We start from the raw sequence: 15,734 nt of genomic DNA, 5'->3' as shown, positions 1-15,734 counted from the left end.
GAGGAAGTCACTCTTATGCTGTCTGAATGTGCTCCCTGGCCTCCCAGCCACCCCCCAAAAAAAGAAAAGGCATGATACTAACATGTAACATCCTTGCACATTACTGAGTTAGAAGCATCACTTGGTGGTCCAACTCCTGCTCTGTTTTCTGCACTGACACGGAATTCATATTCATTTCCTTCCTGGAGACCAGTTACTTTGCATCTAAGATCTGAAACTGGTTTCTTTGTTGCTCTGACCCATCTTAAACCTTTCTTTTCCCTGCGCTCCACATAGTAACCTGTGATTTCACTTCCACCATCATCTACTGGCCTTTTCCAGGTAACTGTGACAGTATTTTTAGTCACATTTGTTACTTCTGGTTTTCCAGGAGGGCCTGGGGGACCTGTTAAGGAACAGAACAGTACAGTTAACACAAAATTCAGGTCTTCAGAGATTAATAAAAACGCACTGGAAATTCTTAGCTTTCTACGTACCAAATCTGTCCACCATTTTAACTGGTTCTGATTGTACTGGTTCACCCTTGCCATATTGATTTACTGCTGAGACACGGAAAACATATTCATTTCCTTGAATGAGCTTGCTAACAACATGCCTACAGCTTTCAATATTTTCAGCAACCAATGTCCAGAGCAGACGGCTAGTTTCTCTCTTTTCAAGAACATATGATTTGACTGGTGATCCACCATCTTCTGCAGGAGGTGACCATGTAAGAGTTGCTTTTTCTGCTGAAACGTTGCTGATCTCAATAGGCCCCGGAGGTCCTGGAACATCTAAAACTTTCACATGTATGCTTTCCTGCTTAGTGCCAAAAGGATTGGTTGCAGTGATTGTATATTCTCCAGAATCTTTTCTGGCTGCGTATTTGACAGTTAGAGTAGAAGAAGTTGGTGTTGTTTCAATGTGCACGAGCTCTGATGGTCTAAAATCTTTTCCAGCTTTTGACCATGCTGAAGTTGGAGGTGGTTTACCACGGATACTAATAGCAGACACTGTAATGGTCTCTCCTGCTTTTACTGTTAAACCTTCCTTCAAAGTAGGATCGATAACAATGCTTGGTGCCTCTGTCAAAACAAAGAAACAAAACCCCCCAAATGTTATAACAAGAACGGGGGGGTGGGGAAGAGAATTTAGTATTAATTATTCAAATAAAATTCTACATTTTTAGCCATCTACATACCATACTCATCCTTGCATGTTATGGTTCCTGTGGATTCAGATGGAGGACTGATAGCCCCAGCAGTGTTCTTTGCTCTAATTCTGAACTCATATTTGGAGCCCTCGGTGAGGTCAGTTACAGTAAATGCACAGTCTGGAACATTCACATGGTTAGCTTTTGTCCAAGTCTTTGAGGGTAATTCACGCTTTTCAACAATATAGCCAGTTAACTTATGGCCACCATCGTATTTTGGTTCTGTCCAAATGAGTGTTACTGAGTTCCTAGTTACATTGATAACTTCAGGTTTCCCAGGAGGATCTAGAAGAAGAAATAATAGATAGTGGTCAAACAAAAGTTTTTTCAAATTTCAGAATTTTCCTTTTTATTCTCATGTTGACTTACCAATAGGATCAAGTGCCACAACTGGTTCCGATGGCAGACTTGGTTTTCCTACTCCAGCCATATTGATTGCCATTACTCTGAATTCATATTCCAGACCTTCAGTTAATCCTGTCACTCTGAAATCTTTCATTCTTATTGGTGTTTTATTTGCTCTCTTCCACAGAAGACTATTTCTTTCTTTGACTTCAATGTGATAACCTAGAAGATAAATGGTGAGATGAAAGTATGAGTGGTTTTCTAGAAATCTTAATTTCTCATAGCATTGTGAAATATCATACTGCCTGTATGGCATGTCACATACACGTTGTACAAGAGGAACACTGAAAAACAGATTAAGAAATGGATATGGACATACCTTACAGTTATATGTAATCACAATTACGAGATGTCTGTAAATGCAAATTGCTAATTTTATAGACCCAAGTAATGTAACATGTAAGTTTGTTTTTCTTTCTTTAGATGTTTTGACTCTGTGCAAAAATATTGTTTTTCAGTTAGTCTTTTCCTGACTTTTAAGTTAAATATTTTTTAAAAATAATCACAGACAAAGAGTAGGAAGTAAAACAGTGAAATCAATCAATCAATCAATCAATCAATCAATCAATCAATCAATCTAAAGCATAAACACCTGATAGTTTTAGCTTACCCTTTGACACAGGGAAAGAACTATTAAGAATTGAAACACTAGGGAGGCTTTTGGGACATACCTGTGATTGGTGAGCCTCCAGTTCTTCTGGGATCAGTCCAAGTTAAAGCTACAGATTCATGCCGAACATCAACAATGTTGGGAGGTGGAGGAGCATCTGGCACATCTGAAAAATATTAAAATATATATATATATGCAGTAACACTAAAAATAAATACCACCCCTAAAACATTTTTTTTCAATTTTAAAAATTATAATGGGTACTTACCAAATGGATGTTTTGCAATGACAGGGTCAGATTTAAGACCTTCACCTACTCCATATTTATTTTCAGCCCTGATCCTGAATGTATATTCATTTCCTTCATGAAGTCTTGTAACTCTAAACGTGGTCTTCTGGACTGCAGAGGCACAAGTCACCCACTTATTGTTTACATTATCTCTCTTCTCTAGGACATAATTAGTGATTTCTGAACCACCATCATCTTTTGGAGGGCCCCACTTTAAGGTTATGGCATCGGCTGTGACTTCGTCAAATTTCACCGGACCAGTTGGTATGCCAGGTTTGCCAACAACTTTTACAGAAATAGTGCCTTCCTTGCTGCCAACAACGTTTTTTAGAGTTATTGTGTATTTTCCAGCATCAGCTTTTTGGCAGTCATGTACTATAAGTGTGGTGTTAACTGCTGTAGATTCAAATGCAACTCTTCCACTCTCAGTAAGTGCCTGGTCTTCATCTTTCTTCCAAGTTACAGCAGGGACAGGTTTGCCTTTAATTGGGATTTTAAGACGGAAATTGCTACCCTCTTTAGCTATATAGCACAAATCAGGTAGATCTCTTAAATCAAGATCAGGTGCCACTGTAAAAATAAAAGAAACCCATTATTAAACTATACATAAATTATGTGATAAAATTAAAATGTTGTTTTGTATTTATGTAAGCACCTGATTTGTATGTATGCATAGTAATGATAATAAGCATAAAATAAATGTAATTTGGGTAAGTGAAGCTTTGCATCAATGATCTTGCTTCTTACCAACATCATCTCTTGCCACAATTGTGATCTCCGTTGGAGTTCCATATCCAGCATCATTTTGGGCTCTCACTCTGAAAGTGTATTCTTCCCCTTCTTTTAGGTCTCTCATTGAAAAATGGAGGTTCTTTGCCCGCATGACTTCTTGCCATTTATCTTCACCAATCAGGACCTCGACAACATATGCAAAAATACGGCTTCCACCATCACTGATAGGTTTTTTCCATACTAAATTGCATGAAGATTTTGTTACAGCTGAAGCTTTTAGATCCACAACTGGCCCAGGTGTTTCTAGATGGAAGAAAAGTATAGTAAGTGTCCATTCAAGCGAGAAATATATATGATTTGAACACCAAAACAAGTTAAATGGATCTTTTTTTCTTACCAGAAGCTTTAACAGCATCACGAGTTTCACAGGGGTCACCAATACCATATTCATTTTCAGCAAAAACCCTGAAGAAGTAAGATTTGCCTTCTTCTAAGTTAGTTATCCTGCAGCTTGTCTTTGGACATTCTGTTGTTACTGTGGACCATGACTTTCTTTCTGCATCACGTTTTTCAACGACGTAATTTGTGATTGGACTGCCACCATCTATTAGTGGAGGTTCCCATGTAATGAAGGCAGAATCCTTAGACGCTTCCTTTACAATCAGGTTAATTGGAGGGCCCGGAGTATCTAGATAAACACAACAAACCGACATTTGATGTAGTAAAATAAAAAAAATTATCAGTTAAAAAGTTAACAAATCATTATAATGGGGAAACCCCTGACACTTACCAAGTACTTTTACAACAATGGTGTACGCCTTTTTGCCACAGCTGTTCTCCAGACTGAGAACATATTTTCCAGCATCGTATTTGTTTACATTTTCACAACGCAGGAAGGTATCAAAATCAGTTGACTTGATATCTAATCCTTGTCTATCTCTTAGGTTGGCACCCACTTTAGACCATGTAATTTTTGGAGGTGGACGTCCTCTTACTGGTACATAAAGTCTCATAGTGACTCCAGCACGCAACACAAGGACTTTCCTTAGTTCTGCATCAAGTTCTCCTTCAGGAGGAACTGTGTGTTTAACAAAAAGCATGCAGTTAAAACATCATCTTTAAGACTATCACTAAAGTTACTGCAACAAAAAGTTCCTCTTTACTGGCATTTCACTAGTATGAACCCATGATGATGTTAGTGATTTAGTTTCCTGACTCCCGTTTCAAGATCATTTGCAAACTTGGCATTATTTTGCACTCGTTTAAATTCCATTTTTTTGCCTTTTCCACCATTTATTTTACTTATCACATGAAGAAGCCTCCTAGTTTCTCTAGAATTCAAAGGAGTTTCAAAGCCTCCTGGACTATACTGCTTTTCTTGAACCAAGACAGTTCTGTGAAGCAATGCTTTTGTACATACAGCAAAACGCATACAGAAGCCAGCTTCTTAAGGAATAAGTGTCATACAACTAAATAGTGTGTCACACAGATGGTTAGAATGGTAATCTTGTTCTCAAATTATTTAGAAGACATGAAGAAGAGTGGAAGTTTTAAGAACACAAGAGAACTGAAAAGTCTAATTTTAGGCTTAGAGAAAGAAAAAATTCTTGAAGACCCAAACTAGAAGGCAGCAGAGCATCTAACATAAAAATGAAAAAGGCAGACACCACTCAGATTCTACTCAGTTCCTGTTCCTAATCACCCTATTCTCATCCAAATTAGCCACTTCTAGCCTAATTTTTTTGAGAAATGACAGATTCCAAATTAATCTCCTTCTGTGTTCTGTGACAAACCCTGTCTTTGAAACCCATCCCATGAACTAAAGCAAAAGTCAACAAGATAATTTGTTTTCAGCAAACATACTTAAAATGTCTTTGGCAGTGTGTTTATCAGGAACATCACTTGGATCACTGTATCCAATCTTATTGACAGCATAAATGCGGAACTGGTACTCTGTATCTTCTATCAGACCTGTTACCACAAATCGTGTAGCCTGTAAGTTCTTGGGTAGATTGCATCTGACCCAGTTATCTGTGTCAGCTCTTTTTGCTTCCACTAGGTAACCAATAATAGGGCTTCCTCCGTCATATGCTGGTTTGCCCCAGGACAGGCTTATCGAATTACGAGTAGTATCAACCACTTTCGGGAAAGCAGGTGGGCCAGGAGGATCTGAGAGCAAAAATAACATAAAATGGTCACACCAAATGCTGTAAAAAAGTATTAGGAAATAAACATGGAAAATATTTGAGACTTGTAGCTTACACTGAGGATCACGAGCGTATACTGCTTTAGATGGTGCGCTAGGCTTGCCAGGTCCGGCCTTATTCAATGCTATGACCCGGAACTCATATTCTGTTCCTTCTTGGAGTCCAGTAGCCTTGACAGTTCTTTCAATGACAGGCTTTCTGTTTACCTTTGTCCAGGTAAGACCCTTAGTTTCACGCTTCTCAAGTATATAACCAGTTATTGGGGATCCACCATCACTAGCTGGTGGCTTCCAGCTAACAGTCATAAAGTCTTTCGTTACATTGCTAATTATCGGTGGATCACAAGGTCCGGGTACATCTGTGAAGATTTATTTGAAAGTTATGTTCACATTCGTAAGGCACACAAAAAACCAGTGACTAATGAAGCTACCCCACAAAGCACTTACCATATGGATTCTTAGCAACTGCTGGTTCAGTCAGGATAGGATCTCCAACACCATATTTGTTTTCAGCACATATGCGGAACTGATACTCATGTCCTTCTATTAGTTTCTCCACTGTGCAGCTTGTAATGGGTACATTGGCAGTGACCTGGGCCCAGTTTGGTCTGCTTGTTTCACGCTTGTCCACAATGTAGTTAGTAATTTCTGAACCTCCATCTTCCAGAGGAGGCTCCCAAGAAAGCATTGCACGATCGGCATACATGTGTTTGATTTTAACGGAGGCTGGTGGACCAGGCTTATCTAGAAGAATTAACATCACATTGTTATAGCTCTATCTCTTGCTGTATCATTTAATTATAAATGTTATTTATTATTAACAGATAGTCTTTAGCTTACCAAGTACTTTAAGCTTAATGGTTGCTGACTTGGATCCACTTGTATTTTCAGCAGTAATAGTATAGTCTCCCGTTTGCTTCCTGTTAACACTGAACAACTCTACCGTAGCAAGGTTTCTCTTAGTGGTGATCTTAACACCTTCAGATGGCTTTAAAACTTCTCCGTCTTTCTTCCAGGTGATTGTTGGCATTGGCTTGCCATAAACATTTGCCTCCAGGCGCACATTAGTTCCAGCTTTTACTGTAAGCTGTGACTGCATAGACAGATCCAACTCTATTCTGGGGGGAACTGAAAGAACCCAAGACTTTATCAGTCTAGTAAGAGATAAACATCTCATTCTCCACATGAGTGTTAGTTCAATATGCACACACTCTTATCAGAGTTCTCAAATGCCTTTACATTCCTTACCATTTTCTGGGTGAATGGTCACTGGATCAGAAGGTTCCGAAGGTCGGCTAATGTTAACTGCTGTTTTGGCAATTGCTCTAAATTGATACTGAGCATTTTCTTCCAAATCAGTAGCAGTGTACTCTTCTAGAGGTATTTGATGTGGTGTTGTATTGCACCGAACCCACTTATCACCAGGTAATTTGCAAGCTTCAACAAAGTAGCCAATAAGTTTGCTACCACCATCATGCTTTGGTCTTGTCCATACCAGTGATACAGTACTCTTAGTAACATCAATAACTTCAGGTTTTCCAGGGGGATCTAAGGCAAATAAGATCATGTTATAGTCTGTTTTGCCAAAAAAGGTAACATTAAAAAAATGGCTTTAATAGGGCTGGATCCTATTTACAGCATACTCACAAAGTGCACTCACAGTGCAGTCATGGTATACATGAAAATACAAACATAAGGGCAAACTGAAGATCATAAAGAGTTGCAGATATACTGAAAATGACCATAAAAACAGCAGTCTGTTGCAAATTATTGGTATGTTTGACTTACCAACTGGTGCTCTTGCTGTGACAAACTCAGTTGGTTTACTAGGTTTACTTGCTCCAGCTCTGTTCAATGCATAAATTCTGAAGGTATACTCAAGACCTTCGATGAGCCCCACACAAGGGTATTCTGTGGAACGTACAGCTGTGTCATTAGCTTTCACCCACAGTAAACTGTTTCTTTCTTTGCGCTCAATGAGATAGCCAGTGATTGGACTTCCTCCATCACTATCTGGTTTATCCCAGGCAACAAAAATGCAGTCCTTATTGACCTTGGTAATACGTGCATTCTTTGGTTCACTAGGAACATCTAGGATGAAGCACAAAGATGAATTTCAATCACATGCTTTCTTACTAGGAGGACTAAAAAGAGAAATGCAGCTATGAAAAACTGACATACCAAATGGGAATCTTGCAATCATCTTGCCAGAAGTAAGGGGCTCAGAAATCCCAAAACGATTTTCAGCACGAACGCGGAACATATACTCTTGTCCAGGAATCAGCTTTCCAATTCTGCAGCTTGTCTTCGTGACAGAAGCTAAAGCTGTTACCCAGTCTCCTCGGCTTACATCACATTTCTCAACTACATAGTTTGTAATATTACTGCCACCATCTTCAAGAGGTATATGCCATGCAAGAGTGCAAGCATCAGCATCTATTTCAGAAATATCAAATGGAGGCTGTGGTGGACCTGGTTTATCTGCAGAAAAAAGTATATTAAGGAAAAAAAGGGATGAAAGAACGTTGCAACCCCTGGAATATATTAAATTAGTTCTGTATAAAGCTGGGTTTAAAAATAATTAAATGAAACATACCCATGACTATCACTCTGATTTTCTGACTATCCATACCAGAGCTATTTTCTGCAGTAAGAGTGTAAAAATCAGAGTCTTTTCTAGTTACATCCTTAATGATAAGAACAGAAGACTTTTCTGCTTTATGCACAGCAAGGCGACTGGATGTAAGTACATCTTGATCTCCTTTCAACCATTTACAGACTGGCTGAGGCTTCCCATATACATGAGCTTCAATTCTCAGTTTCTTTCCAGCTTTAATGTGAACATGATCAGGCATCAGAATCTTAGGTGGGACTGAAAAAAAAAAAACCACACAGACTTATAAATTCAGCTTCTGTGGCATATTGATTAACATTTTCTTATATTTTCTTGTAAACATTCTCTGCTTCTCTCCTAAGTGGAATCACGAGCAGGAATGGCTTGATAATTTTTAATTTAGGTTCCACTTATGGACAACTAGGGATTCTGCAGTGGGCAGTATCTATTCTAGTCTTACTTTTACATTCTGCTAAGTTTATAAGAGAGTATTTTTGAGTCTGGATTTCCTTCTCACGTGTTTACGTAGAGACTTGTGCACTATTAATGCATGACATGTAATTCCACTTTATATCTGGAACTTGTTTCTCCCTTATTGCTGACTTTCTACAAGACAAGTATGAAGGAGGAGAAAAGACAGACCGAAGTTCCTACTGAACTAAACCCATTTCCACAGTCAATCCTTTAATATCCTTGGATTACTTTTCAGACAGAGCCCCTTCTACAACTTCTTTTTGCACAACATCTGATTTCTTAAAAAAAGAAACCTGGTAATATGTTTGATGTACTTTCCTTCCTGCCGTTGGCTAGTTTTCTCATTTGCTCCTGTACCTCTCTCTTCCTCTTTCCATTTCACAAATGAAGAAGGTTCTCTCATCTGCCTCTAACCCCTATGTCTTCCTGTACCTCAGGGACCCTACCACCCTAATTAGGCCAACCTGTGCTCCCTGCCTTTTGCTTGACATCTCAAACAATTCTACAATATAAAGAACTTGTTTCCTCTTCTCTTAAAACAGCTGTCACTTCTGGCCCCATTTATCTCTCAAATTATCACTCTCTTTTCCTCTCTCATCGTAAGTTCATTGAAGGTATTTATTGTTTCTCCTTAGTTCCTATCTTCTGGTTTCAACTGAAACCATACCTGCAAAATTCTTTAATATTTCTGAATTAGAGGTCAACTCTCATCCTTTCTGACCTGTCAAAACATTCAATACAGTTAACCATAGTCCTCCAGATGACTTCACAAAGCATATGTCTTTCTGGAACTCACTCAAAGAACTAGAATTCTTGGTCATTTCATTATTAAAGCAGACTATTGCAGCATAGGTAGTATTTAAATTTTTACTTACTGAGTTGTTCTTTAATTTCAAATACTCCTTCAGCTTCTCTTGGCAAACTTACTCCTACAGCATTTCTAGCTGCCACTCTAAACTTATATTTCTTTCCCTCTTTCAGGCCAGCTACAACAATGGAAAGATCTTTAACAATTGAATATTCTGTCCAACGATCTGCTGGTTGGTCATCTTCTTTGTAGCTAACAATGTATCCATCAACTTTAGAACCTCCATCACGTAGTGGTGGCAGCCAGCCTAAAGTAGCACTATTTTTCGTAATTTCAGTAACTTCAAGTTTTCTTGGTGGATCAGGTTCACCTTTCAGAGGAAAAAAACACAAACACATTAAACATTGAATTTAACAGATTTTCTGACTATTGACTACTTACTGAATTATTGGATGCTGTCCATGCTAAATCAACAAGGACACTATGGAAAACATTCTTTACAATTGCAAAGGTACTATATTCATAGATTGTATTATTTGAAAGAAACTGATACTGAAATATTTATGTTTATCATTGAGTAGTTAGTAGTATTGTCCAGTTTAGAAACAACAACTTTCAAAAAATGCAAAATATTAAAATTAGAGAAAAAAATGGAAGATGTGCATAAAGGCATACTTACTTAGGGGATCTGTTGCTAGAACTGGTTTTGGTATGTCAGTTGGAACACCTGACCCATATTCATTTACTGCTGTTACTCTAAAGAAATATTCATTTCCAGGTACAAGGTTAGCTATTTGGAAACTCGTTTTCTTTAATTCTGCAGTGACTGTTCCCCAGGTCTTCCTGTCAGCTTCACGTTTCTGCAGGATGTAATGAGTCACTGGGCTACCACCATCATTCTCCGGAGGTGCCCATGAAAGATGGCATGACATCTTGGTGACATCTGAAACCTTGAAGTCCGACACAGGTCCAGGAGTATCTATAAAGAAATTTCAATTTATGCTAGTCTTTTCTTCTTTATTAAGTTAAAATTAAAGGGGCTAACAGCTTCGTACACAGGAGGAGTTAGTGTCAGCTGATACAGTTGTGCTTAAAAATGGTAGCACCCTGGGGTCATAAAAATTCCTGCAATGAACATTCAACGTAGTTAAAAAATTATCTAGACATATTTCTGTCATTACTTACCCAGCACTCTGACGTTCACAAATACAGCTTTTTCTCCAGCTGCATTAACAAGTGTCAATGAATATTTGCCTGAGTCATCACGTGTTGAATTGGGAATGACACAGAAGGCCATAGTGTCAACTAGATCAACTTGTCCTTTTCTGATAACATTATCAATACCCATTCTCCTCCAGGTGACTTTTGGTGCTGGGCGACCCCTAACAATGGCAAAAAGTCTAATAGGGCATCCTGCCCTGACTATCACTAACTTTCTCATGCTTGCATCCAACTCAATCTCAGGAGGTTCTGAAAGACAAAATGAAACAATAAAATGAAAAGTTTAGCACACAAAACAAAATAAAACAAACCTAGTACAAATAAAAGACTGTATGTAAATACTCATAAAAAGGATGGGAAAACTCACCAAGTATTTCTTTGGGAGACACAGCTTCCTTCAGTTCAGCTGGTCGGCCAAGGCCAACCTGGTTTTGGGCAGAAACTCTGAACTCATATAATTGGTTCTCATCGAGGCTGGTGGCTGTAAATTCTGTATGAATAATTTGGGCAGCAACATTGCATCGTTTCCATCCTGCTTCAGGATCAGCACCCTCAACTTTTGGTCTAATTTCCACAACATATCCAATAATTGGAGCACCACCATCATACACTGGTTTTCCCCAGCCAAGTGTTATGGAACTCTTTGTGCTATCAACCACTCTCAGGTTTGTGGGAGGACCAGGTGGTTCTGAAAGACAACAAAAATGACAGATAAGAACACAGTTGTGAATCCAGCAATCTGTTATGTTAACATTAAAAAAATTACAGTAGAATACAGTGGTATCATACCTATTGGATCTTTTGCTACTACAGGTCTTGATGGCAAGCTTGGTTCTCCAAGTCCAACTTCATTTTCTGCACTGACACGGAACTGATATTCATGACCAGGGATGAGGTTAGTAACCTTCTTGCGTCTCTCTGGGATTGCAGTCTTAGTAACAGGAACCCATCTTAGCGATCGTTTCTCTTTCCTCTCTAAAATGTATCCTGTAATTGATTTGCCACCATCATATTCTGGTGGATTCCAAACTACAGTCATCTCATCTTTGCTAACTCTTGTGACATCTGGAGGGTCAGGGCGTCCAGGTCTATCATATTTTGTTTTGGCAATAATTGGCTGTGTTTCTGTTGGTGGACCAGTGCCAATTTTATTCTCTGCACGAACTCTGAATATATATTCATTACCTTCAATGAGCCGTGTCACATTTGCATGGTTCGTTAGGACAGAGGAAGAGTATGTAGACCAAACCATACGCTTGCTTTCACATTTTTCCAGGATGTAGTTCTGTATTTCACAACCACCATCATCTTCTGGAGGGTCCCAAGTAACAGTACATCTATCACTTGAAATGTCAGTGACTTTCAAGTTTCTTACAGGACCTGGTTTATCCAAGACAATAACAGTAGCATATGCTACAAAACTTCCAGCTGTGTTAGTTGCAGTAATCACATATTTCCCACCATCACTACGTCTTGATTTTGTGAGAACAAACTTAGATGTGTCAGAAGTTGTTTCAATACTGACTCTTGGAGATCTGGTTAGATCTGTGGCATCTTTGTCTTTTGTCCATACAACTTCAGGCTGTGGTTTTCCTCTGACTCCAGCCTCAATTCTAATTGTTTCACCTGCTTTGACAGTTAACACTCCACTTAACTTCAAGTCTAGCACTGGTTTTTGCAGATCTTCCTTCACAACAACTTCAGCTGTTTTTACCCAGTCACTTTCACCTGCCTCATTCTTGGTTTGAACTCGGAATTGGTAAATCTTATTTTCAACACATTTATCTACCATGTAGTGTGTTTCCTTAATGCTGCCTTTGTGAACCCTTTCCCATTCATCTGAATCTTTCAATTTTCTCTCAACATGATAACTCAAATTGGGACTTCCACCATCATAATCTGGCCTTCTCCATTTCAGATAAACAAATGTCTTTCCTTTCTCTGCAATGTGAAGATTTTCTGGTGGTCCGGGCTTGTCAATAGGATTGATGGCAAGGATAGGAGTCTTGGTCTCAATGCAAGGACCTGGACCTATTTTGTTTTCTGCACAAACTCTGAAGAAGTATTCACGGTTCTCTATAAGATTTGCCTTTACTAATCGTTTAGCAATATCAGAGGAGACAATTGACCATCCCCTCTGGTTAGGTTGACGGTACTCTACTATGTAATTTGTAATTTCAGAGCCACCATTATCCACTGGACTCTCCCAAGTGATCATACAAGAATCTTTTGTGACGTAACTTGTTTTCAGGTTCTGACATGGTCCAGGTCTGTCAAGTACATTAACAACAGCAAAAGCTTGAGCATGTCCACAGCTGTTCTTAGCTGCTATAATATATTTGCCATGATCAGATCTTTTGGCTTCTTTCACTTGCAGTTCAACATTAGGTAGATCATGGAGTATTTCAACACGCTTTTCTTGGACTAGTACTTTGCCATCTTTAGACCACGTTATGTCAGGATCTGGCCTGCCTTTTACTTTACCAGCAATACGGATTGTTTGGCCTACTCGGACAGTAATTAAGTCCCGACAGGTCACATCTAGGCTTACTTCTGGAGGAGAAAGAATATCCTTTGCAAGTACAGTTTCTGCCAGTTCTCTTGGTTCTCCCTCTCCCACAATGTTGACAGCTTTTATTCGGAATTTGTATTCATTTCCTTCTATTAAGCCAGGTACTCTGAAAGCACACTGTCTAATGAGTTCATCTTTATTAATCCTATTCCACTGCGTAGTTCCAGTTTTCTGACATTCCACAATGTATCCCAGAATTGGGCTGCCACCATCCTTGAGGGGCTTTGTCCACACAAGATCAGCTGTTTCTTTGGTTTTGTCTTTTAATTTTGGATTTATAGGTGGCCCGGGAGGAGTGATAGGACGTGATGCTTTTATTGGATCAGAGCTTGGAGATGGTTTGCTTAAGCCCACCATGTTTTCTGCAAATACTCTGAATTCATATGTGTTGCCTTCAAAAAGACCAGTGACTCTATATTTCATATCAAGTATAGGTGCCTTATTGACACGCACCCATTTACCAGATGCTTCCCGACGTTCAAGTATATAACCAGTTATTGGAGTTCCACCATCAGATTTTGGTAGGGTCCAAGACACTGTTGCAGCATTTTCTGTAACATCATAAACAGTTGGTTTACCAGGTGGGGATGGTGGATCAAACATATGTTTTGCAACTGTTGGTTCTGAATCAAGCGGTGCACCAATGCCTATCTTATTTTCTGCCCGAACACGGAAAATATATTCACAGCCTTTCTGCAGTCGTGGAACCTTAATTTTTGTGTGACTTGTTCCAGAGCTAACCACTCCCCATGTTTCCTTCTTTGACTGACGCTTCTCCACAATATAATTTATTATAGGACTCCCACCATCATCTTTAGGAGGGCGCCAAGAAATAACCATATGTTCTGGTGTTACTTCAAGAATATTAATAGGACCAGTTGGTGGGCCAGGAACATCCAGAACTGTAAGGTGCAGAGCAACAGTTTTGCTGCCAGCTGCATTAGACACTGTGAGTAGATATTCTCCTGTATCTTTTCTTACACAGTCCTTGATGGTAAGTACAGTTGAATAATTGTCAGTCTCAATCTTGTATCTGCCATCTGTTTTAATTTCAACGTCATCAGTAACCCATTTTGCAGTAGGAACTGGCACACCCCTCATAATTGCAGGAAGTCTCACTGTGGTGCCAGCTTTAACAACAAGACCTTCAATTAACTTCACATCTAGTTCCACAGATGGAGGTACTGAAATTAGAGAAAAACAGAAATTACTTTTTTAGGATAAATGTTTAAAGAAAGAGATACAGAATCAGCAAAAACCACAAAACCCCTAAAAATTACCTAGTTTTTCTTGACACTCTATGGGTATAGTTGTATCTGGAAGGCTAAGACCAACAATATTCTGAGCTTTCACACGGAATTTGTATATTTTTCCTTTTTGTAGGCCTGTCACAACACAGTCTAGCATAGGGACCGTCTGGAACTTTGTCCACTCATCTGCACCGTCTTCTTGATATTCCACCAAATATCCAGTTATCTCAGCACCACCATCACGATCTGGTCGATTCCAAACAAGGGAAACTTCAGTCTTGTCAACATCTACATGATGCAGATTCTTTGGTGGCCCTGGAGGATCTTTTAAAATACAAAACCAAAATGGTTACTCAGATGACCAATCTATGGTAGCAGTGTACTGTGTTCGCATTAATACCACAAGATGATAAAAAATTGCCAACAATAGGAACAGAACAAATTATATAACCTAAAAACACTTACGCAGTGGATCTATAGCTTTAATAGGCTTGAGTGTTTCCACATATGGACCTCTACCAAACTGATTCTCAGCTGCAACTCGGAAGACATACTGAGTCCCTTCCACCAGATATTTTGCCATGTGACTGCGTTTCTTGGAGGATGATGAGATGGCTACCCACTGTGCAGAAGCTACATCTTTCCTTTCCACCACATAGTTGGTAATGACAGAGCCACCATCATCTTCTGGTTCCATCCAAGTGAGATAGCAAGAATCGCTTCTAACTTCACTGACTTGCAGATTTCTGGGTGGACCAGGCTTGTCTAATATTGACAAAAATTGAAACTGTTACTTATTTGATAACCAAGGCATTTTTTTACAAAACTTAGTAAACTTCACAAGAAATTAATGCATCTTATATAATTTTTAGTCCTTTTTTTTTTTTACTATGTATTTCTTATAACTTAGTTTCTTGATATTTTCCAGGCATTCCATTACTTCTTAATCTCTAATTATAGACTAAAAGCACGCAGTAGAAAAGGAACATGAAAGAGATTACCTAAGACCACAACTTTTACTGAAACAGTCTTTGAACCAGCTGGATTTTCAACTGTCAGAGAGTAAATTCCACCGTCTTCATGGATAGTGTTACGAATTTCAAGCTTACTGCCAACTCCTGTAACCTCAATATCAGCTTTGGGTGAGACTTCACGATCTTCTTTCTTCCAAGAAACTTTTGGGAATGGAACACCTTTAATAACAGCACTAAGCCTTAGAGTATCTCCAGCTTTTACATGCTGTTCTCGGGCCATATTAGCATCAAGTATCAGCTCAGGAGGTTCTGAAATCAAAATGATATGTTTTTTTAGAAAATGAGGGGAAAAAACCCTCTTAGGTAAACTTATCTGATTTTATTAAA

At 38.9% G+C, this 15,734-nt stretch overlaps 1 protein-coding gene across 1 annotated transcript in view; it reads right to left on the bottom strand.

The window, feature by feature from the left end:
- The window catches only part of TTN (titin), a 238,711-nt gene that overhangs the window by 45,303 nt on the left and 177,674 nt on the right, over positions 1-15,734 (bottom strand). Inside the window, exons 198-222 of the mRNA XM_055719331.1 lie at positions 15,375-15,656; positions 14,839-15,138; positions 14,404-14,697; positions 11,341-14,307; positions 10,919-11,239; positions 10,516-10,800; positions 10,010-10,309; positions 9,398-9,700; positions 8,031-8,306; positions 7,616-7,915; positions 7,223-7,525; positions 6,683-6,982; positions 6,275-6,562; positions 5,882-6,178; positions 5,491-5,793; positions 5,092-5,397; positions 4,019-4,306; positions 3,626-3,916; positions 3,244-3,531; positions 2,476-3,066; positions 2,269-2,373; positions 1,562-1,759; positions 1,181-1,477; positions 477-1,064; positions 83-385 (exon numbers count right to left, since the gene is read on the bottom strand). Of these exons, the coding sequence (XP_055575306.1) occupies positions 83-385; positions 477-1,064; positions 1,181-1,477; positions 1,562-1,759; positions 2,269-2,373; positions 2,476-3,066; positions 3,244-3,531; positions 3,626-3,916; positions 4,019-4,306; positions 5,092-5,397; positions 5,491-5,793; positions 5,882-6,178; positions 6,275-6,562; positions 6,683-6,982; positions 7,223-7,525; positions 7,616-7,915; positions 8,031-8,306; positions 9,398-9,700; positions 10,010-10,309; positions 10,516-10,800; positions 10,919-11,239; positions 11,341-14,307; positions 14,404-14,697; positions 14,839-15,138; positions 15,375-15,656 (10,374 nt within the window). The remainder of the gene's footprint in view (positions 1-82; positions 386-476; positions 1,065-1,180; positions 1,478-1,561; positions 1,760-2,268; positions 2,374-2,475; positions 3,067-3,243; positions 3,532-3,625; positions 3,917-4,018; positions 4,307-5,091; positions 5,398-5,490; positions 5,794-5,881; positions 6,179-6,274; positions 6,563-6,682; positions 6,983-7,222; positions 7,526-7,615; positions 7,916-8,030; positions 8,307-9,397; positions 9,701-10,009; positions 10,310-10,515; positions 10,801-10,918; positions 11,240-11,340; positions 14,308-14,403; positions 14,698-14,838; positions 15,139-15,374; positions 15,657-15,734) is intronic.

The sequence above is a fragment of the Falco cherrug genome, chromosome 8, assembly GCF_023634085.1.
Source record: "Falco cherrug isolate bFalChe1 chromosome 8, bFalChe1.pri, whole genome shotgun sequence".
Lineage (NCBI taxonomy): Eukaryota > Metazoa > Chordata > Aves > Falconiformes > Falconidae > Falco > Falco cherrug.
This window is presented reverse-complemented; position numbering and strand designations above follow the sequence as displayed.